We start from the raw sequence: 25,634 nt of genomic DNA on the forward strand, positions 1-25,634 counted from the left end.
ATCCTGATCCCTATATGGCCACTGGACCCAGATGTCTCCAGAGGAAAAGGTAAGGCTGGTGACTTAGTATAGCACCCCCTCACTCAAATTCAATTCACTTGCTTGTCATGGTATCATCTCTCTGATGTCATGGTCTTTGAGAATGAAAGACAATCATCACAGGGAAGCTCCTGTTCATAGCACCACTATTCTCACAACTACCCAAACTCCAAACCTCTTCAAGTCATTGTGTTAATGATCCTGAGAATATTGGTCACCAACCATGAAGCCAGGGCATATGATATGGGAAATACAGTACTTGGGGGCAGGGAGCCCAGGAGCCCAAAAGACAAGTTATAACTATAGTCACCACCACAAGACAACTTAGAGAATTGAATACTCAGTTGATATGGTCCCATACAGTTCCCTATGAGGTTCAATTGAAAAATGACCCAGGACCATCTAGAAAGGAAGAGGGCTGTATGTGGATTTAATCTGAGAAAAGTGGCAAAATCTGATGATGAGATAGCAAAGCACTGGAAATCTAAGTCCTAATTCTATTGATTTGGGCAAGTCATATAGACTTTCAGGTGAGGGCAATAAAGATAGGGAGGCAAGAAAAAGGGAGAAGTTTAAGACCTTTCTTACATGTTTGATTGAACCATACAAGCATAAAGATAAAATTCACTTTTGGATTGATGAATAATTCTTTATTACAGATTGACACCAAACTCTTCTATGTATAAAGAATCTTTTTTTTTAACAAGTTGAGCAAATTCATCTGTTAAACATCAACTCTTAACCTTTCCCGCCCCTGTCATCCTGATGCCCCCATGCTTGATATTTACAGTTCAGGGTCCATTTATAAACAGTGGGGGCTGCCAGTCTTCTCCAAGGCAGGTGGGAAAGGGAGGCCCTTAAGGGGTCTCTATTCCCAACTACCCACCCAGTCAGAGCCTCCCCAACTCCCGCCCTAGTCGACTGTCCAGGACTTGGAGTTGCCTGAGGAAACCTGAGTTGGGGCAAATGTCTCGATGGGCCTGCACTGTCTGAATGGCCTCCACCAGGGTCATATTTTCACAGATCATGAGGAATGCCAGGACAAGGGTAGCAGAACGGCTAACCCCCATGGCACAGTGCACAAATACTCGACCTGCAAGTAGAGACAAAAGACAGGTTATGACCACAGGAGAACTAAGAGAATTGAATACTCAGTTGATTTAGTCCCATACAGGTCCCCTAGAGGTTAGAAGCAAAGATGTTAACTAAGGTGGGTAACTGTAGCTTTGTTCCTGTGCTCTGAAATTTAAAGGATGCTAACCCCTCATGTCAGGAAATACCAGGGCAGTTAGGTGGTACAGTGGATAAAGCACCAACCCTAGAATCAGGAGGACCCGAGTTCAAATTTGAATCTGGCCCCAGACACTCGACAAATATTAACTGTATGACCCTGGGCAAGTCATTTACCTCAGTCTTCCTGATCTGGGCTCGTCATTGAACCCAGATGGTTCTGGAGGAGAAAGTGAGGCTGGTAACTTAGTACAGCACCCCCTTACTCAAATCTAATTCATGTGCATGTCATGACATTGCCTCCCTGATGTCATGGTCTTCTTTGAGAATGAAGGACAAACAACAAAACAAGTTCTCAAGTCCAGACTCCAGGACAACTCAAGAGAGAGAGATCCACAGAAAGACACACTCCTCTTTTTCCCTAAGCTTCTAAGGAACTAGGTAAAATCTGAGGAAACTTTCAAGTCCTTCTACTTGGGAAGGTCAGACTCTGAGAGAACTGGTCAGTGTCTACTAGCTGGAGCTTCTCCTTGCTCAACCCAACATCTCTAGGGGCCTGGTGTCCACTAAGGAGTAGCAATTGATTTAGATTGCATGATTATGAATAGTTACAATCATATATTGAACTTCAATGGACCAGCAATGGAAAGCTAAAAAGAGAGTTCTGTCTAGAGTAGAGGTGCCACATCACCCAATAAAAACATGTCAAGAAGCATATAGAATTTAATATTTATGACTGTAGTCATATAGGAGCACTAGACTGTTTCAGTTCTTGAGTTCATTGGTTCCTTCTTGGGCAGGCATCATTCTCTCAGGGTTTGAATGGACAGCCCCAGGACCTAGAGTTACCTAGTATACAATGTATTCTGATAATCAACTGAGATCCTAGACGGTTGCACATGACCCAAGAAGTTTCCTCATCTGCAAAATGATTAAGATGACCTCTAGGTTTCCTTCTAGCTCCAAATCTGGAATCTATCTGGTAAGGAACAAAGAATGAGGATCATATGTTGTTTTTAAGTCATTCAGTTGTGTCTGACTCTTCGTGACTCCACAGACCACAACACATTAAACCCTTCTATCCTCTTCTATCTACTGAAGTATGTCCAAGTTTATGCTCATTGTTTCTATGACACCATCTCTCCATCTTATTCTCTGCCATCCTCTTTTCCTAGAGCCTTCAATTTTTCCCAATATCAGGGGACTTTTCCAATGAATCCTATCTTTTCATTGTGTGACCTAAATAAACTTCAGTTTCAGTATTTAATCTTTCAATGAATAGCTTGAATTAATTTCCTAAAATATTGACTGATTTGATCTCCTTCTTGTCTACTCTCAAAAGTCTTTCCCAGGACCACAATTAGCATCAATTCTGTGGTATTCCACTTTCCTTATACTTCAACTTTCACAGCCATACATTGCTACTGGAAAAACCATTACTTTGACTAAATGGATCTTTGTTGGCAAGGGGATATACTTTGCTTTTTAGTGTGCTGTTCAGATTTGCCAGAGCTTTCCTTCTAAGGAACAAGAGTCTTTTAATTTTATGACTCTGGTCACATCTGCAGAATATAAAATCTGATACTGCTTCCATTTCTTCTCCTGCTGTTTGTCAGGAAGTGACGGGACCAGTAGCCAAGATCTTAGGAATTTGGGATCTGAAACTTCAAATAAGCTTTTACACTCTCTTTCACCTTCATCGAGAGACTTCTTAATTTCTCTTCACTCTCTGCCATCAGAGTGGCATCATCTGCATAACAGATTTTTAATATTTCTCCCAGCATCCTTAATTCTAGCTTTTGATTCATCCAATCTGGCATTTCACATGATGTAATCTGCATATAAGTTAAATAAAGTATAATAAAGCCTTGTTTTCATGGTTCTTTTTCCAATTTAAAATCAATCAGTTCATGTTAGTTACTTCTTGACCTACTTATGGTTACTCAGGAGAGAAGATGATCTAGTACTCCCATCTCTTTGATGTCTTGCCACATTTTGTTGTGATCTACATAGTGAAGGCCTTCAGTTAGTCAATGAAGCAGAAGTAGAATTTTTTTTTCCTGGATCTCCCTTACTTGCTCTATGATCCAGTGAATGTTGGCAATTTGGTCTCTAGTTCTTCTGCTTCTGCAAAAATCAATCTGCTTTTATGGTCTTTCCCAGTTCACACGTTGCTGAAGCCTAGCTTGTGGAATTTTAAGGATAATCTTGCTGATATGTGAAATAAGCAAAATTGTTTAGGAATTTGGACATTCTTTGGCATTGTCCTTCTTTAAGACTGGGGTACAAACTGATCTTTTTGAATCCACTGTTGCATTTTCCAGATTTGCAGGCATATTAAATATAACACTTTTAACAGAATCATCTTTTAGGGTTTTAAATAGCTAGGTTGGATTTTCACCACCTCCACTAAGCCTCCACTTAACTTTTTTCTTTAGGATTCTAGATCAGTAACCACTCCATTGTGATCATTGGTGATGTTAAGGTCTTTCTTGTAAAATTCCTTTGTATATTCTTGCCACTCTCAATTTCTTCTTTTCTATTAAATCTCTATCATTTTTGTCTTTTATCATACCCATTTTCAGTTTCTGGGTTTTTAATTTTTTCCAATTATATGTAAAGATAGTTTTAAACATGCTTTTTTGGGTAAGATTTTTGAGTTCCACATTTTTCTGTCTCTCCCTTTCCTTCCCCTCACCCCTTGAAAGTGAGCAATCTATTATAGGTTCAATATGTACAATTATGTTAAACATATTTCCATATTATTCATATCATGCCCATTTTTTTCATGAAACTTTCCCTTGATATCTATTTTTTTTAAATTGAACTCTATGTACAATTATGTTAAACATATTTCCATATTATTCATATCATGCCCATTTTTTCATGAAACTTTCCCTTGATATCTATTTTTTTAAATTGAACTCTTGTCTTTCCTATTCTATTGGGATTTTTTAATATTTTTGCATTGTTTATTCAAGAAAATTTTCTTATCTTTTTTTGTCTGTTTTGGGTAAACCTGCATGGCATTAAGCTAGGAAAATCCTTCTACCATCAAAAGGCAGAGATTAGGGAAGTGGTGGGAAGGGGGGAATCATATCACAGTCTCTAGCAAACTGTCCTGAACTCAATGGTTAATCTCTAGAGCTAGAAGGCACCTCCTAAATCATCTAGACCAATGTTCTCACTTTATGATGAGGAAACTTAACACCTCAGAAATTAAGTGAGTCATTCAAAGACTTGCAAATAGTACATATTAGAGGTGGAATTTGAATTTTTGTCCTTTGATGCTAAATACATTGCTTTTCTACTGTTCCATGTTTCCGTGGACAACTGGCATTAAAAATAAAACATCAGTTCATAGCATGTTTCATTGAAAAAGTGGGTTACTCCTCCTTCCTTTCATCCTTGGGTTGTCTTTTTTCAGAATGAATGCTTCTTTCTTTCAGTTACCCTTGATGTCCACTATAACTTCATGGTCACCTGTATGCTAATGTTTACAGAGAGATATACAAGGTATGTATCTCTCAACCTTTTCGCTTACAGGGATGGCCTTACTAGGTGGACCCCTGTATGTGGAACTGGCCCCCGATGACAATTTCAGGACCCATTATCTAGTACCCCAGTTGTTCACCAAACTTTCCCTTAGAGACTACTCAGGAAGCTCAATTGCTGTCTAGGGATGAGGGTCAAATATTTATACTATGACTATACTAGCATATATAATTTATACTAGCACCAGTGTTCTTTCAGTGACTAAGTGAGTCTAGTAAAGACTCTAGAGTCATCTAAACAATACTTCTGGGATTATACCACTGTCGTCTGTTCCAACTGGACAGGGATGAGGAGATGAGAAGTACAGTGGAACTCCTTTAGGTTCTAGTTCTCTTATTTACTTCTAAACACAGATTTCACCTTTGTGATATCTGGGAAGAAAAATAAATTGCTGCTCAAAATCCTTTTCAGGGAAGGTCATTTTCACTTCTTACTTGAGGGAGCTCAGTTTCTTGATCTGAAAAATAGGAACACTAAAGCTCCAGGCTCAGGAAGACTTCTTGTCTCTGACATGTCCTAGTTGTGAGCCTCTGGGCAAATTCATCTAACTTCTCAGTGTCCACACAACTTTTTTAAACTAAGTTACACAACAGGTGCTAATGTGTACTGGTAGAGGGAGTTTACTTACCAAGAGTGACACCGTGGAAAGAACTTTGGCTTTGGAGTCAGAAATCCTGGGTTCAAATCTCATCTCTGACTTATCCAAACCTTGGGTAAGTCACTTAATGTCCTCAATTTCCTTGTCTGCAAAATGAGGGAGATTGGACTCCATGGCCAAGCTCTGAATATATGATCCTTTTTATGGAACCTTGAGGCGAGTGACTCTGGACCTTGGCTTCCTCAAATGAAAAGTGAGGGGGCTGGAGGGAGCATGAGGTGATGGGTAAAGCAATGATTGGGAGTCAGAGTATTTGGGTTCAGATCTGCTAACCTGCATGGTGTTTGATGTGCTAATTCAGCCCTTTCTGAACTGGGGTTTCTTTAGCTGTCCATGAAGGGATTTGACCAGATGACCTTGAGATCCCTCCCAAGTCTGAGTCTGTAATCTTCTCTTTAATCCTTTGCTAATAGGAGAACACAGAGTATTTGTGTTTTTCTGAGGTGGAGTGGAGAAGGGAGGGGAAGGTGGTCTGAATCTTTGAGAACTGGGCCCACCTGACTTCTTCTGGAAGTGTTTAACTCCAACTCTTGAGAGACATTTGTCCTGGTTGGCTCCTGGGTTCTCCCCTCAGTCTCTTCTCCCCTTCTCTCAAACATACCCACCACCACCAGCAAAAAAAAGGGGAAGAAGAGGAGGAGGAGCAGAAGGAAAAAGAGAAGAGAAAGAAGAAAAGGAGAAGGAAGAAAAAGAGAAAGAGACTAGGGAGAGGGAAGAGGAGGAAGTAGAGGATGAAGAAGAGGAAGAAGAGGGGGAGGAAAAGGAAAAAAGGGAAATAGGAAGAGGATGTGGAAAAGCATAAGGAAGACTAGGAAGAGAAGGAAGAAGAAAAGAGGGGTGAGAAAGAAGAAAAAGAAGAGGAGGAAAAGAACAAGATGAGGAAGGAAGAAAGAAAGATGATAGGGAGAGGGAAGAGGAAGTGAAGGATGGAGAAGAGGTAGAAGAGAAGAAAAAAGAAGGGGAAGAAAAAGAAGAAAGGAGGAAGACTAAAAAGGAAGAGGAGGAAGTGGAGAATGAGGAAGAGAAGAAAAAAGAATATGAAGGGGGAGGAAGAAGAAGAAAAGAGAGAAGAGGAAGAAGAAAAGGGAGAAAAGGAGGAATGAAAAAGGAAGAGGAGAAGGAAGAGGAAAGAAAAGGAGAAGGAGGAAGAAAAAGAGAAAGAGGAAAAAAGGGAAGAGGAGGAACAGAAAAGGCGGAATGGGGAAGACGAGAAAGTTCACCTTGATTGCTGAGAGCATTTCTTACATATCGCGCTGCAGGCAGAAAATAAATGCTGAGATCAAAGAAGGGATTGTCATCAGCTTCAATCCCATAATATTCCACAGGCATCCCTCGGTAGAACTTGGCGCCAGTGTCAACATGGAACCTGCCGGCAGCCACATTCACGATGTGGGTGATGCCCAGCTGGCACAGCTTACTTTTATCCCGGGCTGCATATCTGGAGAGTGAATAAGGAAGGAAAGGATGGAACACTTCTACTGGCAGAATGTCAATTCTAGCATGGGGGGAAGAAGACCAATGAAAGACTTAGTTGTAGCCAAGACATCTTCAGAGTCAGGGAGGTGGAGAGGACACCAGACATCTAAACTTTTAGCCTAACTCTGAACACTTACTGACTGGGTGACCATGGTCAAAGAAAGGAACAAACATTTTTTATTAATTAATTTATTATTTAATTAATTTTTAATTTATTGATTAATTTAATTCTTATTTAATAAATTATTAACTTAACTACTATTAGTTAAGTGTGATGCTATCTAAGCACTTTACAATACTATCTTATTTGATCCTTTTAATAATGCTGGGAGGCAGGGGCTACTATGATCCCCATTTTACAGTTGAGGAAATTGAGGCAGACAGAGGTTAAGTGACTTGTTCAGGGCCACACAGTAAGTGTCTGAGGTTGGATTTGAACTCAAGTCTAGTGTTCTATCCACTGTGCCACCTAGCAACCTTCAGGTTAACCTCTCTGAGCCTCAGTTTCATCATCTTTTTTTTTTTAGATTTTTCAAGAAAATGGGGTTAAGTGGCTTGCCCAAGGCCACACGGCTAGGTAACTATTAAGTGTCTGAGGTTGGATTTGAACCCAGGTACTCCTGACTCCAAGGCCGGTACTCTGTCCACTGTGCCACCTAGCCGCCCCTAGTTTCATCATCTTTAAAGTGGGATGGGGACTAAGTCTGTGATTTCATTGGTAGAAGATAAGGAAATCCCTAACTATGCAGATTGTCTAAGAAGGTTGTTTGAGAGGTGCAGAGGTTAGGTGACTTGCCCAGGGTCATCCAGTCAAGATGTATCAAAGGCAGAATTTGAACTCAGCTCTTCTAGACTCCAAGGCCTACACCAAGGTGAACAGAAGAATGCAAACTATTTGAACAGACAAATGTTGTCACTTTTGTCTTTGTTATCTCCAACACCTAATTTAAGTCATCTCTCATGGCATCCCATGGGGTTCTGGGGATTCAGACCACTGGGTTGCACTGGGTACCCCTCCCTCTGGGCAGGGTATTGTCAGCCTGGAGGATTCACCCAAATGGATCTTTCTGAAGCTAGGGCCATCTGTCCTGAGGAGAGAGATGTGCTGAGGGCTTTAGTTTTAGGGAAGAAAGAAGTTGGTCTCTTGGGGAGCCACATACCCCACTTTCCCCCATTGGGTATATTTCTTCATTCTTCCTCTGTTAAAAGGGAGGTGAAGCTTGAAGAAGTCATCCCTGAGAAACCCCATGCCCATCACTATTTCCTCAGGTGGGCATCACCCTCCCATCATTTCCAGTTGGGGAAGGCAGGCTTACGCGTCTCCCAGGTAGAGGTTGGGCCAGACCTCATTGATGTGACTCATTGAGGAGGCCCTTCGAATCCACAGCAGGCGCTGCAGGTAGGTCAAGGTGGGAGTCTGGTAGGGGACGAGGTTCTGGGTGCTAACTCGGGTCGCCCCATGGATCTTGGGCCTCCGCAGGTCCTGTCTCTGCAGTGAATCCATCCTGGAAAATAGGGGAGGGCATCCCATTGCTGTCCTTGTGCGGTCCCTGGGTGAGGGAGGAGGGAAGTGGGAGGGAAGGGGGGAGGAGGAGTGAGTCCCGGAATCCAGGAAGAGCTTGTCTCTCCTATCACTAAGAGGAACCACATCTATTTTCATTTTTGTTTTGTTCATAGACAGAGAGTAAGCAACAACCATTGATCCAGATACCCTTCCCGAGCTGCTCTGCTTCCCCATATCCCCTCGGGCAGCCCAACAAGGAGCAATATGTGACCTGTGGATGACTTCCACAGCATGATCCAGGGAAATAGTTCTGAACTGGGAATCAGAAGATTCTCATAATTCAGGAGCTCCTCTAGGAGCTAGAGAGGGTCATCAAAGTCAACATTTTTTACATCATTTTACAGAGGAGGAACCTCAGGGCTAGAGAGAAAAAAAGAACCCTTGCTCAGGGTCACCTTGGGTCTGGATTAGAGTTCAGTTTCATAACTGTGTTCCCTTGGGCAAGTCACTTAATCTCTCTGGGCCTCAGCTTTCATGTACCCAAAATAATAAGTGGTAGGAATTCAGCTAATTATTGAACAGGACTCCAAGATCTAAGGAGACTTTAAAATTAGGTGATCTTTAAAATTCCCTCCCATTTTGTATTTCCACACCATCTTCCATTCCTTTATCTCCGCCTTTTCTGGGTGGCAGGTAGAGGCCATTCTGCTGGGACCATGAAGCCACAGGTCTTGCCTAATACCTCCCCGTGGTTTTTGCCTGAACTTAGGTTTACATCATCCTTTTCCCTTTGGGGCCCTTAGTTTGAGTTTCAAAGGAAGCTAGATCTTCATGCTTTCATCTCTTAAACTAGTACCATGTCACCCAACTGAGGCCACCCTGGGTCTCAGGATTGTGTCCTTTACTTGTCTGGGACCCAAACAGGTCCAACCAACCTTCTCTGGGCATGATTGTCCCACAGTCCTACGGGTGGCAAGGAACAATATCATTTTGTCTTTAGATTGCCTGAAGTTTGGCAATATTAGAACTTAATATTTACTGAATTGAATAAAACAGGTAATTTTCCCCAGAAGTATTCTCCAGCAAAACCCAATTCTTTTTCTCCAGCAAACAGGGACTAGGAATATGGAAGTAAAAAGGAGCCTCAGTCCCACTGATCTAACCAACTTCCTTCTCCCACATGTCCTGAGGGGCTGAGTGGCTCTGAGCCTGAATTGTTTTCCATTCATTTCAGTGGCCGAACTTGACCCACAATATCCTGGGGAATGGATTAGGATTAAGCATGTGACCCTTCCCTCCTGAAAATTCTGTGATTCTAGGATTTATTAATTTGCTATTAATTTAAAATTTATATTGTATTACATTTATATATTTACAATATGGGGCGACTAAGTGGCACAGTGATTAGAGCACTGGCCTTGGAGTCAGGAGGACGGGAGTTTGAAACCAGCTTCAGACATTTACTAGCTATGTGACCCTAATTGCCTCCCATCCAGAGTCATCTCCAAGTCATCCTGATTCCTATCTGGCCACTGGAGCCAGTTGGCTTCAGAGAAGAAAGTGAGGTTGGTGACTTTGCACAGCCCCCCTTACTCAAATCCAATTTGTGGGCTTGTCACGACATCACCTCCCCGATGTTGTGGTCTTCTTCGAGAATGAAGAATCACCATAACTTACAAGTTAACAATAATATTGTTATTATTACTGTGAAATGTATTTTTGTCCTCAGGTAATTTCCCATTAACTGAATTTCAAAGTCTTTTTTTTAAAGGTCTGCCATTCAAGGAAAGTGGGCTATAATCTTCCTTTGTTAACTTTTCTATCAGGGCCTTTTTGCTCTGATTATTGGACTACTCTTGATTAGGAGATTAAACAGGAATCTGGTTCAAGGGACAATTTGGAAATTAAAGGTGTCTATAATTTGGTATTTGTAGGAGGGTGAACTAAGTATTCCCCAATTAGCTCTGCTACCTCAGGAGCGGGGTGATGCCCCACAGTTGTTCAAAGTCTTGCTGACAATTAGGGAGGGATACAACTTGAGTTGAAAGGTTTCTAAAAGATCATGATGAGACTTCACCATTTTAACAAGAACCAATTTTCCCTGGGCCAGCTCTACCAGCTCATGTTGGAAATAAGTCAGGTTGATAGAATTCAATAAGCATGGAAGATTTGTCTCCTGGGCTTCTTTTCATAGTAAATAGTGGATACAGTAGGTCTCTGGACCCAAGGGATAACCTGCCCTGGGTGTAGGGGGTTGGAGAGGGAATCCAAATCCTTCTCACAGTTTTCCCAGGTAAGGTTGGGGATCAGTAATATTCCTGAGACACTCACATGAGGCCAAAGCAGCTGAATCCTGGGAACTTTAAATGACTTCTACTGGGAACAGGGACAATAATATCCTATACTATCCTGTCTGCCAAGTAGGTTCTATCAAGAGTGTGGCTAATGTGATCACAAGCCTCCCCAGGTTCCTTTCCCAACAATGGGGAGCTTTTTGCTGACACTGCCCTCTCGGACTTCTGATGTGAAAATGGTGGTAAGTCCCCCCCATCTCTCAATTCCCCATTGAGACCCTCACCTCTGAGAGCAGTGAACCTTCCCATTTGATCTTAACTTTCCTCCTCTCCTCCTTTGCATTCCTGAGCTGTATCCAGAACCATCATTTTGGGGTGATAGAGCGTGTTTCCAGGGCCCTGGGGGGGCACAGAAATGGAGACACTGGCTGTGTCTTGTCCAGGAAGGTGGGTTATCAGGACAGCCAGCTGTACAAAGAAATCCCTGGGAAGCTGGAGCTTATCAAGCGGTGGGGTCATATACCTCAGGGTCTGGTGTCCCTCTGGCTTCAACTTCCTGCTTACAGAACATGACTAGGCCATGTGGGATGGAGGTGGCGCCCTCTTTCTCAGACCATCCCCTCTTCAGGGGGTTAGGTATGGGGTGGCCCAAGAGGGAATACCCTTCCACTTGGTGGCATAAAGACCTGCAGTCTTGACTTGAAAACTGGCAGCAGGGGTGAAGAGAAACCCACAGAGCCCGAGTGACCCGTTTAAACTCCCATGGCCAGCTGGTGGCAGAAATAGTGGCTGTCCCAGAGCATTGAACCCCCAGGGTCTGCAGATTTCTACAGGCTGGAGGAGGGCCTAAGCTCAAGGCCATGGAAAGACCTGCCTAGTCCTGGAGGAGGCCTCCCCCCCTTCCCCAGGAATGGGCATCTTACCTATATATAACCCCACCTACCTAGAGCATGGTCTAGGGCTTGAGTCTGGAGGCTCTGGGGGCAGTGCTGGACTCAACAGTAGGGATCAGAACAGGTGGGGGAGGTTCCATCTGAGAACACAAATGCTGTGAAGCGCCTAGAATTCCAGCTACTGTACCCAGAAACCTCTGGGGGGGGAGGGGAGGCCCTCCCTAGCCGTCTGGAGGCTCCTCGGTCCTCGTCCACCAGCCCAGAACTGACCGCAGAGTGAGCTGCCTCCTAGGGAGTCACTGACGGGGGCCCACAGAAGGGCTGTTGGCAGGAAAGAAGGGAGGTTGTCCTGGGTATCAACAACAAACCACCAGCAACAGGAGGTAACCAGGGATGGGCCAGACAATTGGCCTGGCGTAGTTGTCTCAAGGCTCTCTCAGCCTTGTGACCAGGTTGAGGCGGGGCAGGGAGGAAGGGGGGTGGCTTCCAGGGAGCTCTTGCCCCTAAACCCAAATATTCTTTCTTCTTGGAGCAATTCTGAAGGACAGACCTGGGTCCACCCAGCTCTTCCTTAGCCATCTCTTTCTCTGGCCTCCCAGAATCAAATATAGGTTAAGACTACCCTCCCGTGGCCAACCCCGTGCTCTGCAGCCCGGCTCCATGGAAGGTAGAGAAGAAAGCCCTATAGTTCAGACCCAAGATGACCTTTTATCAACGTAAGGATCTTCCTTCCCCAGCAGCCCTCACCTACACCAACTGCTTAGCACATCCCCTGCAAGAAGGACTACTGAACTGAGAGATCCTTCAGCTTCCATTTCTCACCAGAGAAATCATTTTAACCTAGTCCAGGGAATCAGGGGACCTGGGTTCAAATGGGATATTTGCTGCCTGTATAACCTTGGGTAAGTCACTTCCTCAGTTTCAGCATCTGTAAAATGAGGGAGCCGGACTAGATGGCTTCTGAAGTCCCTTCTTGTTCAAGATCCATAATGCTGACCTCAAGGATCCTAGAGACCCTTCTCAGGGACCACTCTGATCAGGGCTATTATTTCGGTCTTCCTCAGTTAGAGAAGAGTTGAGGACACCACTGGAATCCTTACTCCCATTGGGACTGAGGTCCAGGATTTCCAGGGAAAATAAAGTACTAAGGCAGACTTCTATACTGGTTGCTAGCTGCCCTGAGGTACTTTTGGCTACCCTTAGTCTCTGACCTTAAGACCCGGTCCAAATCATTTCCCTTGAGATTTTGGGGGTTGGGGGAGTTGGAGAGTCAGGATTATAGGAGTAATACAGTCTAACCCAGGGGAGGTACGAAGTCGTAAAGAGCTTCAAAAGGGAAAATTTATTCTGAAGTTCTTAATCTGCTTCCATGAAATTTTAAAAAAAACCAGTTTAAATATATAATCCTTTCTATTTTATTTTATGCATTTTAAAACATTCTGAGGAATCCACAGGTTTCAACGACCCTACCAAAGTGGGCCAGGAAATAAGCACATACAAAAGGACAAGAAGCCCAGACATAAAACAAAGTGAAATCGTGAGGTCTCTTACAACCTTCACTCTCCCAGGTGGAAAGAAGTATTGCATTCCATCCAGACTTAGCCCCTCTTTTCCTTCCCATTCCCCTCAATCCCATTACCTCTCTCCGTCTTTCATCCGAGAAGCTGTATGCTTCCCTCCCCTCCTCCCTGGGCCCCTGAGAATGGAGGAGTGGGTCATCCATTTTGAACTTTGCGCGCTGAGACTCAGAGGAGTTAAGAGACTTGCCCAGGGTCCAAACCAGGTCTTTCCTATTCCAAGTCTGACATTTCAAAGATAGTAGATTCCGAGGTGGAAGGGACAGTCATCTCACCTTTTGATTTTGGGCGAGGGAGTGGAATGAGGACTAGGCTGGTGATTGATTTCTTGATTTCTTTCATCCGGGTGAAAAAAACTCAACTCAGGGTCTTTAGGAAGCCACTTGGTCAATGAAGAGTTTAAGTGACTTGCCCAGGATCACCTGATCAAGCATTTGAACCCAGGTTGTTCTGGCTTCAAAATCAGCTCTCTCAACAAGATATCTCTCCTTTTTCACAGATGAAGAAATTGAGGACCAAAGAAGAAATTTGAAGGAAGTGAGGTGGCAGAGTTGGTATTTGAACCCTCTACTTCTGACTAGAGTCTGCTCCCCTGGTTCCCTAACCACTACACCTCAGTATCCAGTTACCTGTCAGGTGTAATTGATCCTTCCTTTACCAACCTCATATAGCTCAGGGTTATCTTGTCTGAGTTGGGAAGAGGAGGGTCACACTATTCTGGAGTTCTCTCTGCAATTCTGTATGTCTTTCTCAACCATCAGTTTTCCTTTCTCTGATTACTATTTGTCTCTCTCTATCTGTGTGGGTCGGGTGGCTCTTAACTCTTCCCACACACCCAGCTTCCACGACCCATGTGTACCCTTGCCCCCCCTAAGCATAGGGTTGTGTCCTTCCAGCCATGCCTAGAATCAGGTGAGGAGGGGGCACCACTCACCTGTGGAGGGAACCTATGTGGTTCCAGCCGCTAGCTATCTTCTCCCAATAGGCAGGTTCCCAGCTGCCTGTCTCTGCTCTGTTGAGGCTGCTTCTATTTTGGATTTGTGTTTAATTATAAACCATGATCTGCTTCTCCCCTTCCGCCCTCCTCTTCTTACTACCCACCCTACCCAGGGCCACCAGCCCCGTTCATTCCCAGGAGAGGAAGGTGCCGAGATGATGGCACAGCAAGGCATGAGACTGAGCCCAGGCTGGCAGTCCTGGCACCCAACACCTGCCTCCACCCTCTCTGACCCATCGTCAGAATCCTGCATGCTGAGGATATGGTTAGTCCAACTAGTCTATACATATATATATATATATATATATATATAGTATGTGTCAATGATTGTTGGAGGTGGGGGTGGGAGAAATAGCAGGAGAAGGCTGTGTGTAGCTAATCCCTAGCCAAGGGAATTTAAAACTGTGTGGGCATTCTTTTCAAGCTTTTATTATTATGTTGAAATAAAAAGTAGAAGGCAAAATGGAGGAAGGCTCCTGATGATGGTTGTGTCCCACTTCCTATTTGGAGGCCTGGTGGAGACAGGAAGGACTTGCCAATACGTCGCCCCTTCCTGACCACTTGGGATGTCTAACCCATTCTTGGGCTGTGCAAATCCTTTCCTTTCCCCTGCCCTTGCTCGACTTGACTGAACCATAAAGAAGGGGAGGGAGCAAAGCTAAGAAAGGGGAGGAGAGAGAGAAGCTTCAATACTATTCAAATGAGAAAATATTGGTAAGGCACTCAAAGTGACTAGCATACAGTAGGTACTACATAAATGCTGCTTATGCCATCTCTCTTTACAGAGTTGACAATTCATATTTCCAGGATGCTGGACCACAGAGCAGAACAGCAAGGAACCTGGAAGGACTTTGCCAGGAAATAAAGTCCTATTCTTTGACCCATGTTTTCAAAAGCTAGATGACCCTATGTAAGAATCTCTTACCCACAATTCTGTCCAGGTGGAGGATGGGCTACTGTTTGCAGCCAAAGTTCAGAGATGTGGCTACTGAGAAGGGTTCTACTGAGGAACGATTACTACAGGTTTCCTGGACCCTGAGTCGAAATTCAGTTTGGCACCTGAACCTGTTTGGAAATCTTCACATCTCCAGTTGATTGAGACCTTTGAAAAATTCCCAGGGAGCGTTGGTAAAGTTCTCCTATCTAATCTCAGTGTCCCTTTACCATCTTGATCCTTGCAAACTTCAGCCTTCATAGGCACAGCCCTAATTGAGGACAAAGTCATAGTTTTCAGACCTACATCTTTCCAATTCATTCTTTAGGCAGGATAATACCATTGGCAGAGTCTTTGAACCTAGCAAAAGTGTTGGTTTAAAAAAAAAAGGCCATTTTCAGTGCTGAGTGGCAGGTGGCATCAGCCTCTCCCTGCTCCCTTTATGCTGTTCCTGGCTAAGTTGGAGGTCCAGTTCACGCAGTTGGGAGAGGAACCCCCGATTGGGGCAGATGTTTCGATGGACACTTACGGTCCTCAGGGCTTCTACCAGGGTCAGCCGCTTCCGGAGCATCAGGAAGGCAAGGACCAGAGTAGCTGAACGGCTGAGCCCCATGGCACAGTGGACAAGCACCTTCCCTGGGAAGAATCAGAAGATCAGAGATTTACAACAGGAAGGGACCTAAGAGGCATTGAGTACAACTATGAGAACTGAAGCCAAGAGAATAAGTGACTAGCCTAGAGTCACACAGCTAGTAAGTATCTATGGCTGAATTTGAACTTAGGTTTTTTTGATACCAAATTCAATAAAACTTGCTATGAAGATGGAGAATTGAGACTAGCCTCAAGTGGGTATAAAGGGAGGGACAATGAAAGAAGAGTTAAGTCCTAATCTGTTTTATAAACTGGAACTCACAGCCCAATATAACAGAAAATCAGGAGGTAGTTATGTCTTAAAGATCACCAAACTCCAGACTTTAAGGTCCTAGAACTCCAAGCTGATGTCTGCTCCCAATCATCCTTGTATGATCTTGAGAATGAAGCGCTTATAGGGCTTGAGCAAAAGTGCCCCTCTTACCTCCTGGAGTCTCCAGTGCTCCCTGGATGAAGTTTGCAGCCTCATGGAAAAAGACACTAAGGTCAAAGGCTGGGTCATCAAAAGCCTCTATCCCATGGTAAGTCACAGGTAAATGACAATAATAACTGGGTCCTGTAGACACACCCATCCCGCCATGGACAGCATTGAGGATGTGAGTGATTCCTTGGTTCTGCAGCATTTGGAGATTCCTGGCAGCCCATCTGTGGTGGGGAAGGAAGCCCAAGAGAATGAACTTGCTATGGGGGCAGATAGCAATGGGCATCCAATAACTGGAAACCTGGACCCAGCCTTATCTAACTCTAATTCTTACCTTAATCCACATCCAAAACTGCAAAATCCTGATCCATAATCAAACACACTTCCCAGACCTCAATATCTCAACTCTAGCCTCAACGTTGACTCTACAATCCAGCCCTAGTTCTCCAGCCCCATGGTTCATTCTCTAGGGGGCAGGAGGGAGCCCCAGATCCCACTGGAATTGGATCCCTAGATTGAGTACTAGGGTGTATGATTTGGGACAGGAAAGGAAATCAGGAAGGGCAAGAGGGACTGAGGCAGAAAGGGCAGAGAGATCTTACAAATCTCCCACATAGATGTTAGGCCAGACTTCATCCATGTGGTTCCCAGGCCCCTTTTGAGTCCAGAGGAGTCGCTGTAGGTCATCCAGCTCTGGGGTCTTATCTCTGACCTTGTGAAACATCTTGCCAGCTGCCTGACCCCCACCGAAGAGTGCTCTGGTCAAAGCTGAGTCCAGAGGAACCTTGAAGTAAGGAAACAAGGTTCTTGTATAGAAGAAGTAGAGATAGGGAGATGTGGGTGATGCCAGGGGGAAGGATATTGGGGGGAAAGTCTGAATATATTCCTAGAAGTTGAGTTGTTGGACTTTAGTTTATTGCCTCATTTTCACAAAGATGTAATTGATGCATCATCACAAAACCGGAAGGGTTCCTAATTCTTCAGGACCCCAGATCTATCTCTTTGGCTCCAGGCACCATACCTTAACCAGTTTTCTTTTCTTCCTGTTCCTTTTCTCTTCTCTCTTTCCTTCTCTCTTCCTACCCTTTCCCTTGTAGAGGGGGATTCATTTTAAAATGTCTTTTTTCATTCAAAAAGTCACTTTAACCACTGACCCATTCCCATTAAGAGACTCAGAGATTAACTCCCAGAGAAGCACTCCAGACTAAGCTGCCTATATATTCTGTAGTTTTAAATGTGAACAATGGAAAAATCAGTTAAAACTCCTTCCTTTCATGGAAGAGGTAGAATACTGTGGCTGTATAATGTTACACAGTTGATATATCTCTTTGTTTTGTTAAACTTTGTGTTTGGGTTTTGTTGTTGTTGCTGTTGTTAAAAAAAGGTAGGAAAAAGGTAGGGCCATGTTCAAAAATGAATCTTGGTTTCCCCTTCAGTGCCCACCAGTCTGGTGGTCTTGTTTTGGCTCTGATGGGTGAAATGTAAAGTAAGAGGTGTTACAGTTAAAAAAAAAAGAATAAAAAGCAAACCCCAAACTGAAACCATATCCCCATATTCTATAGAATATAATAAATATAGGGTATGTTTCATATATCATGAAATTCATTTACTAAAATTCTAGAACTATATGCTTAAATTTAATGACAATTTCTACTTCATGGCTCTTTTTTTCTTAAGGCACTTAGAAGAAAATATGATTTATTTTGTCTCCAGGTGTTCAAATCATGAATTGTTGAATTTGCATTTTAAATCTTTCCTGTTTGTTATTCCAAGTTGTTTTGAAGGTCCAAAGCTGAAAATAAATTGGTAAGAATTATGTCTGACAGACAAAACAAAAGAAATGAATATGATATAAAAGCAAATGTCTACTTGCAGGCCACTCACCTCTAGTAGCCTTTTTTTTTTTCCTGGAACAAAAAAGAAAGAAAAAAATGGTTGAGGTTATGAAATAGCCACTTGACGCTCAGTTGACTCATCCTTATTGCTCTTATTGCCAAAGTCTAGGGAGAACCCAAGGGAAAAAATACTCCCAGGGACTAATTCAGGAACTCAGTTCCTACTTCCTGAATTCCCCGTTTGATTCATTTGATTGACCTCCTGCACAGATGGGGAGGAGTCATTTCTAGCTTATTTAACAAAGAGAAGAATTGAGCACATTTTGTGATTAAAAGAGGTTTGTAGTAGGAGTCAAGAACTCTGAACTTTAGACCTAGCTTTGCCACTGACTAGCCCTGTGACTGGGAAGTGATTTAAATTCTCTGGTCTCAGCTTCCTCTTTTGTAAAAAAGAAGGAATTGAATTTGATGACCTCTAAGGAAAGTCACTTCCAGAGGTCTAATCTTCCGTCTGAGTGAATTCCTCAGGAAGGAGACTCAGGACCCCTTGAGATTATCGAGTCATGGAATATGAGAATTTGAAGTGACCTCATTAACTACCTAGTGTAACAAAGTCATGACCCACATGACTATGACTTACATGGATTATAACCTACTCAAATAGTTAACTAGCTTCCTCTAGAAGGCCTTTGGGGAAGGAAAAAAATCTTCTACCTCTTGAAGCTCCCCGTTCCACTTTGGGACAGCTTTCATTGTTAGGAACTTCTTTCTGATATCAAACCAAAATTGGCCCCTTGCTCTTTGGAGTGAAACAGAATAAATCTAATTCTTCCTTCTTAAAATATCATGTTCTTAAGTCTCCTCTTCTCAAAGCTAAATGTCCTCCCCCAATTTCTTTAACCAATCCTCCTATGACACAGATTCATAGCTTTTTTCCATGCTTGGTTGTCCTCTTCTGATACTCTTTAACTTGCCAAAGTATGATATACAGAACTGAACATAATCTTTCAGAAGACTGATAGGAGCAGAGTACCATAGTGCTCCCAACCCTCTATTCCTAGAGGTTATGCTCCTCCTAATGCAACCCAAGATGGCATTTGTTGGGTTTGTTTTTCTGGTTGTTGAATCATGCTCATGTCAAACTTGGGGTTCACTAAAACCCCTAGATCTTTTTCAGGAGTGTTGTCTAATCATGTGCCTCTCCCATCTTGAACTTTTGATGGTAATATTTGATACTCAAAGCAATGACTTATCCTGATTGAATTTCATTTTATTAAATTCAGCACAAGATCTTTGTTGAACCTGATTCATCAATCAGTATATTGTCTGGCTCTCTCAGCTTTGTGCTTCAGCAAAATTTTGGGGCCATTAAAGATGCAAGTCATAGTTAAAAAAGATAAAAAAGCACAAGGTCAAGTATACATCCCTGGGCTATAAAGAAGCCTCTGGCACACTGACACTGGACTATTAACAGTTACTCTTTGAATCCAGCCATGAATCTATTTTATCAGTTAGTCTATATATCTTTATCTTCTCTATAAGAATTGGAGGAAATATCAAAAACTTTGCTAAAATCTAGATAAGCTATAATAACCACAGTATTCTTCTTTTATATTAGATTAATAATCTTGTCAAAAGAGGAAATGAGGTTAGTCTGGCCTGACCTGTTCTTGATAAAGTCACCCTGGCTTTTTGTCATCATCTTTTGCCTCTCTAGAGGTTCAACAATCATATCTTTAATGATTCATTTTGGAATTTTCCAAAATTGGAGACTTGAAGCCTGGGCAGGCTCCTGGAACAGAGAAATTTAAAGTTGAGATTTTAGTGTATTTTCATTGGCTCTGAGGGGAGTGGGGTAGGAGGAAGGGGGCTGAGGGAAGAGTCAGTCCCCTTACTCATGGGACCATGCATTTAGAAGGGGTCTGAGTGGCCATCACATTTAATGGCTTCAATATACAGATGCGAAAACTGAGGTGCAGGTTCACAACTAATATCTATTCAAACCCAGTTTTCCTGATTTTAGTTCCAGCATCCTAGGATACATCTCTGATATTACTTCTACGGATCACATCCCTCCCTCAACCCCTGCTGCCATACCAATCTATTCTTAAAGTCTACCACTGTCATTGGGTCTCTGAATCGCAAAATAGAAGCTCAGCAAGGATAGTCTGTCCCCCTTCAATTTAGCAGTTGGAGATGAAAGTAAATCCCAGATTTCATCACTAAAGGTCTGTGGAAAGGCTTAGGAAGAATGGTCATTGGGAGGGGCAGAGCAACTTCTTTCTATATATCAAGGTAGCAGAAATATAGAGCATTTTCTGTCTCCATTATAGACAAGACAAGAAGATATGAATTAAACTGATAACAGGAAGGACTCACTCAGGATGGATGAATCTGATGACCAACGGAAGGGAGTAGGAACGATTAGAGGTGGGAAATGGAATGGAGTGGTGACATGTTCTCAGGAGATCTCCGAATAGGAGAGATCCCTCCAGTCGAGGTTAGGAGAGATTTGGCAGATAAAAGGGGTCTGGCTAGAAAGTCTATCCTATTCTCTGGTCCAGGAAAACCTGGATTAGGACTAGGCTTATCAAACACTAAGGTAACTTTTATATTGTGTAGCTAGCTACCTTTTTCTCCTTTTCTGGCCGAGGGATAGCTGCCTCTAAGAGAGGAGAAAATTTAGCCTAAAGTCCTTGCCCAAAGAGTCAAAGCCTGGGTTCCCTCAGAGTGTGTATGTCAGCAGGGTGGGAAGAGTAAGAGAATGAGGCTGGAGAAGGAGTACTGAAAAGGGGAGAGCATGGGGAAGAATGGATGGGGGCATCAGGAGCCTGGAGGGGTGTGTGTGTAGCTGGAAGAGCCCATCGGAAGCAGGGCACCAGTATCAGTCTTGTTCTTCTGAACCAGTCCTTCCGAGCACAAACACACTCTTACGACTTCTGGCATAGGTAACTAGGGCACTGTTGGCATGTTGGATAGGTAACCAAAATGATGGCAGAGGGCCTGGAATTTATTGTGAAAGTTCTTGGTTTGATGGGTCTTGTGTTATGTTACACTACCTAGTGTAACAAAGTCATGATCCACATGACTATGACTTACATGGATTATAACTTACTCAAATAGTTAACTAGCTTCCTCTAGAAGGCCTTTGGGGAAGGAAAAAAATCTTCTACCTCTTGAAGCTCCCCATTCCACTTTGTTGGGGAGATGGTGATTCCAGTTATGATCTGATGACCACAGGGAGCTGGCAGGTAGTTTTCTCAGGCCCTTCCTCATCCCTACCCCTTTGCTACCTTCAGAGGAAGGAAGAAGGGCCTGATCCAATCACAAAATTAAGCAACTAAGTTTCCCTGTCCACACCTCCTACCCACATACATACCTTTCCTTATCTTCTCCCCCCACCTTTGTCCTGTATTCTCTCTCCTCTCCTTTCCTCCCACTAGACTTCATCTAGTCCTAGAGATAAGAGTGGAAAATCCATATCTTCCAAAAGATATAACTTAGTGTGGAGGTTCCTCAGTCTGATAGGAGAGAGTAGGTCTTATTCCCCTAAACATTCCTTCCTTCCTTCCTACAGATCCAACTATTATTCTCTGGAGGTGTATTGAGATGGGAACTCTTCTATTCCCCTCCCATCCCCATATTGGCAAGGAATAGTAGGCATTTAAATCTCTTAGTTCCCTGAGGTAGCCGGCCTCAGAAGCTATACTAACCTGACCTGGATGAGAGATCAAGCCTGGAAAAAGATAAGTACTCTTATAATCCTCTTCCACCCCAAACCAGTTCAGGCCTTGGAGAGACAGAAATTTCCTTGTCAATGAGGCTGGAAAGTGATGAGGGGCTGCTCTCTCAGTCCCTTGAAGCACCCCCTGCTCCCTGAAGCTCCTTGTCCAGCTGGCACAATTGCTTGAGGAAGCCAGAATTGGGGAAGATCCAGCGGTGTTGCTTCACAGACCCTACAGCCTGCATCAGAGTTAGCCCTTGCTTCAGCATGAGATAAGCCAAAACCAGAGTGGCTGATCGGCTGACCCCCACCACACAATGAACTAGGACCTTGGCTGCAGGGATAAGCAAAAAAGAGATGGGTGGTGAGAAGCTACTGGGGAGGAAAGCCCCTCTACTCCCACTAGAAACCAATCTAATTGCTCACTACTCTCACCATACTAATAACAAAAATAACAGCCCACATTTCTTTAGCTATATAAGATTTATGGAGTGCTTTCCCCATGACAACTCTATGAGACTCAGGGTATAAGGATTTTCATCATCCCCATTTTACAGATAAAGAAACAGAGGTAAAATGAATTCCCCATAGCCACACAGAACTTAAATCTGGTCTAGTTGGTCTTTCACTGTTTTCCTTTACAATGACATAGTACAAAAATCTAGATGATTCTTGCCCTACTCTACCAAAGGTCATTTGTGATTATTTGCAATTTCCATTATCCTTATCTCTGAAAAAGGGTAGAATAACTTAACCTTTCCTACATTACACTTAAGAGGATGGACTGAGATAGTTAACATATGAAAATGCCTTCAAAAGTATCCTCTACCATTGCACAGAGAAGGGAACTGAGGCCTATAACTTGTCTAGTCACCCATGAAGAAAAGAGTGCGGAAAGTTGAGTGAACTAAGAATTATAGAAGCAGAGTCTGCCCCCCAACCCTTACTGTTTTCTTTTTGGCTTCTACAGGCTCTTTCCCTCCTTTCTCCCACCCCGTTTCCTCATGGGGAATATATTTTAGAGCAAAAATGGAAATCTGGAGACATCTGGATTGAAGCCTGAATTTCCCTGAAGTCCTCTCATCATAGTGGGAGATTTCTTAAAGGTTGATATTGGGACAGAAAGGTGGCACAGAGGAGAGAGCACCAGCCTTGGAGTTAGGAGGACCTGAGTTCAATCGGCCTCAGACACTTAATAATTGCCCAGCTGTGTGACCTTGGGCAAGTCACTTAACCCCCCATTGCCTTAAATAAATTAAAATAAAAAAAGGTTGATATTCCTTGGATAGAGGGAGTTACATTTTCTCAGATGGACTATATAGCAAAGAGGGCAGAAAAGCTCACCCATCCATTCCCAACCCTAGTTTCATACCCCCAGGTGTGAGGAGGGCATTGTGGATAAAATCAGCTGCTGAAGAAAAGTAAGCACTGATGTTGAAGTCAGGGAGGTCATGGGCAGGCACCCCCAGGTAGGTCACACAGCTGCCATAGAAGTCCGGTCCTCCCTGACAGTAAAGCCCGCCATGGGCCGCATTCAGCACATGAGTGATGCCTAGTTTCCACAGTTCAAAGCGATTGTTTGCTGTGGCCCTAGAGGAAAACACGGAGAGGGTAGCTGGTGGATTGATCCAAGCTGGCAACTTTAGCGATGTAGTGGAAGCTTAGGTTGGTGTGCAGACAAGCTCGAATCCTCAGGCTTCTGGTACTTAGCAGGTACTGAAGATTACTGTAATTTAAAGGAAATAACACCCACCAAACCCCAGCCTTGGGTCCTTTCCCTGAACTTCCCTCCCCATCCCAAAACATATTTCTCCTTGTGGGTAATGTGGGGCCAGGTTTGGGGGATCCCCTTTGCTACCTGGGATTTTTACTTTTATTGGGTCCAGACCTGGGGTGGAGAAGAAAAAGGAAGATTCTTGACTTTCCTTGTCCACTCACTCCCCACACTGCCTGTACCTTCCTTGGTGTCCTCTTTTAGCTTATCTGCAAATCTGGACCTGCAGCTTTAATGATTCTTCCTTTCCCCAGCTCCCACTATCATTCTGAGAGGAGAGGAGGGAGGGAATGGTCTAAAACTGAGATGGATCACTTGAAGGTTCTAGGAGCCCCCAAGACATTGCCCACTCCTGCTCCTTATCACTTCTCTTCTATCCCCTATACTTACCTTACCATAGACTTGTCAGTTCTGAGTTTCTGGGAGATGTGTGGAATCTACAGAAAACTCCTAGCTTCTAAGCCCAGTATTGTATTTTTCCTCTAGGAATACTGAGTACTCTCACTGTCCTATGGTTGTACCTAGGAACTGTCCATGCCCCTCACTCAGCACCTTGGTCATGCCAATTCTAATTACAGATATACAATATCTCCTTGCACTCCCTGAACTGGTTTCCTCCTTCCTTTCCTCCTTCACTCTCACTTCTTAACTGCATTTTCTAATCCCAAAATGACCACTCACGCATCTCCTATGAAGAGATTGGGCCAGACTTCATCCACATGGCTGCAGGAGACCCTTCCTGTTCTCAGCAGCTGTTCTACTTCAGAGACACTAGGGCAGGGAACATCAGTATTATCTGCCTCAGCTTTGATCTCCCTTGGGGAGACCTTTTCCCCAGACATCAGCAGAGAGAGACCTCAGCCTCTCTATCTTGGAGAAACCCAGGGTATGCCTCTGGGTGTATGGGTGTGTTGATGGGGTGGGGTGGAGGGTGAAGTTTTGCCTTCCCTCCCTCAGGTATCATTTTTCCTTCCCAGAGACTGGCAGGGACAGGTGGGACATCAGTGAGTGACTCAGCAAGGAACAGTGACCTCCAAAGAGAAAACAGCCACTTTTCCTTCCTGATTAACTCTTAAATTTCCCTCCTCCCAAATTCAAGAATCTACTAGCTTTTCTTTTCTTTCTTGCTGTGCTCCCAACCCCAAACCATCTTTATTTATCCTTGGAGAGCACTTGAATTGAGAATTGAGAGAGATAAACACAGTTGTGGTCAGGAGCATTAGGAAGTTCTGACTCAATAGTGCCTTCCTCTTGGAACCTATTTCTAGGCCCAGATTTGGAGATAGATCAAATATAGTTACCTTTTGTATCTGCCATATTTGTTGAAGAGAGTTCACCAGCAATGTTCTATTTACAAGGCATGGTTGACATTCAATAATTTTTTGTCTTTTTTTTTTTTTTGCAAGCCAGTGGGGTTAAGTGGCTTGCCCAAGGCCACACAGCTAAGGTAATTAAGTGTCCGAGGCTGGATTTAGTTTTTTATGTTTTTAAAAAAGTAGTTATTTACTAAGATATTGTCAATTAAAATTTGTAAAATATAAACTTTGAATAAATCGGTTCATAAGCAGAGGTAGATTCAAGAAGGTAAAAAAAATCCTGTTTCATGGTCTGATTCAGACCAGGCAAATCCTCTCCTTATCTAGGCATGTCCTGAGAAGGTCAGGCTACTAGAAGGAGACCTTGGTGTCTGCTAACCTTTTTTCTTTTTAATTTTTTTGTATTATTATAATTTTACTTTTATTTTTCTTTTTTAAAAAAATATTTTATTTATTTTGAGTTTTTCAATTTTCCCCCTAATCTTACTTCCCTTTGCCCACCCCCAAAGAAGGCAATTTGTCAGTCTTTACATTGTTTCCACGGTATACATTGATCCAGATTGAATGTGATGAGAGAGAAATCATTTCCCCAAGGAAGAAACATAAAGTATAAGAGATAGCAAGATCAGACAATAAGATATCAGGTTTTTTCCCTAAATTAAAGGTAATAGTCCTTGGACTGTTCACACTCCACAGTTCTTTCTCTGGATACAGATGGTATTCTCCATTGCAGACAGCCCCAAATTGTCCCTGATT

General features: G+C 43.3%; 3 protein-coding genes and 1 long non-coding RNA gene across 15 annotated transcripts; 1 reads left to right on the top strand and 3 right to left on the bottom strand.

Annotated features, from left to right (window-relative positions):
* Positions 1–673: 673 nt before the first annotated feature.
* On the bottom strand, positions 674–14,292 carry LOC141520929 (dual specificity protein phosphatase 13B-like). Of its 9 annotated transcripts, none has more exons than XM_074232896.1 (5): positions 11,700–11,966; positions 11,041–11,155; positions 8,275–8,463; positions 6,703–6,920; positions 674–1,132 (listed from the first exon to the last, which is right to left on the bottom strand). In XM_074232896.1, the coding sequence occupies exons 2-5, from the start codon at positions 11,097–11,099 to the stop codon at positions 930–932; spliced, it is 669 nt and encodes a 222-aa protein (XP_074088997.1). In that variant the 5' UTR covers positions 11,100–11,155; positions 11,700–11,966; the 3' UTR covers positions 674–929. The 9 variants fall into 9 exon arrangements, with proteins under 9 accessions (XP_074088997.1, XP_074088995.1, XP_074088996.1 ...); XM_074232894.1 differs by having other exon boundaries at positions 8,275–8,508; XM_074232895.1 differs by having other exon boundaries at positions 8,275–8,508; positions 11,680–11,966.
* On the top strand, positions 11,757–23,030 carry LOC141520934 (uncharacterized). Of its 3 annotated transcripts, none has more exons than XR_012477800.1 (6): positions 11,757–12,032; positions 12,249–12,551; positions 13,726–13,862; positions 14,337–14,488; positions 15,009–20,494; positions 21,642–23,030. It is a non-coding gene; the product is annotated as an uncharacterized LOC141520934 (long non-coding RNA). The 3 variants fall into 3 exon arrangements; XR_012477799.1 differs by lacking the exon at positions 11,757–12,032 and having other exon boundaries at positions 12,063–12,551; positions 15,009–18,035; positions 20,088–20,494; XR_012477798.1 differs by lacking the exon at positions 11,757–12,032 and having other exon boundaries at positions 12,063–12,551.
* LOC141520932 (dual specificity protein phosphatase 13B-like) lies at positions 14,540–21,853 on the bottom strand. Of its 2 annotated transcripts, XM_074232904.1 has the most exons (5): positions 21,777–21,841; positions 18,114–18,132; positions 16,832–17,013; positions 16,233–16,453; positions 14,540–15,793 (listed from the first exon to the last, which is right to left on the bottom strand). In XM_074232904.1, the coding sequence occupies exons 3-5, from the start codon at positions 16,951–16,953 to the stop codon at positions 15,555–15,557; spliced, it is 582 nt and encodes a 193-aa protein (XP_074089005.1). In that variant the 5' UTR covers positions 16,954–17,013; positions 18,114–18,132; positions 21,777–21,841; the 3' UTR covers positions 14,540–15,554. The 2 variants fall into 2 exon arrangements, with proteins under 2 accessions (XP_074089005.1, XP_074089006.1); XM_074232905.1 differs by lacking the exon at positions 18,114–18,132 and having other exon boundaries at positions 21,778–21,853.
* Positions 21,777–24,473, bottom strand: LOC141520931 (dual specificity protein phosphatase 13A-like). Its single transcript, XM_074232903.1, has 3 exons — positions 24,244–24,473; positions 23,161–23,378; positions 21,777–22,122 (listed from the first exon to the last, which is right to left on the bottom strand). Exons 1-3 carry the CDS (start codon positions 24,402–24,404, stop codon positions 21,914–21,916), a joined length of 588 nt encoding a protein of 195 aa, XP_074089004.1. The 5' UTR covers positions 24,405–24,473; the 3' UTR covers positions 21,777–21,913.
* Between the last annotated feature and the right edge of the window lie 1,161 nt (positions 24,474–25,634).

Source organism: Macrotis lagotis, chromosome 4, assembly GCF_037893015.1.
Source record: "Macrotis lagotis isolate mMagLag1 chromosome 4, bilby.v1.9.chrom.fasta, whole genome shotgun sequence".
NCBI lineage: Eukaryota > Metazoa > Chordata > Mammalia > Peramelemorphia > Peramelidae > Macrotis > Macrotis lagotis.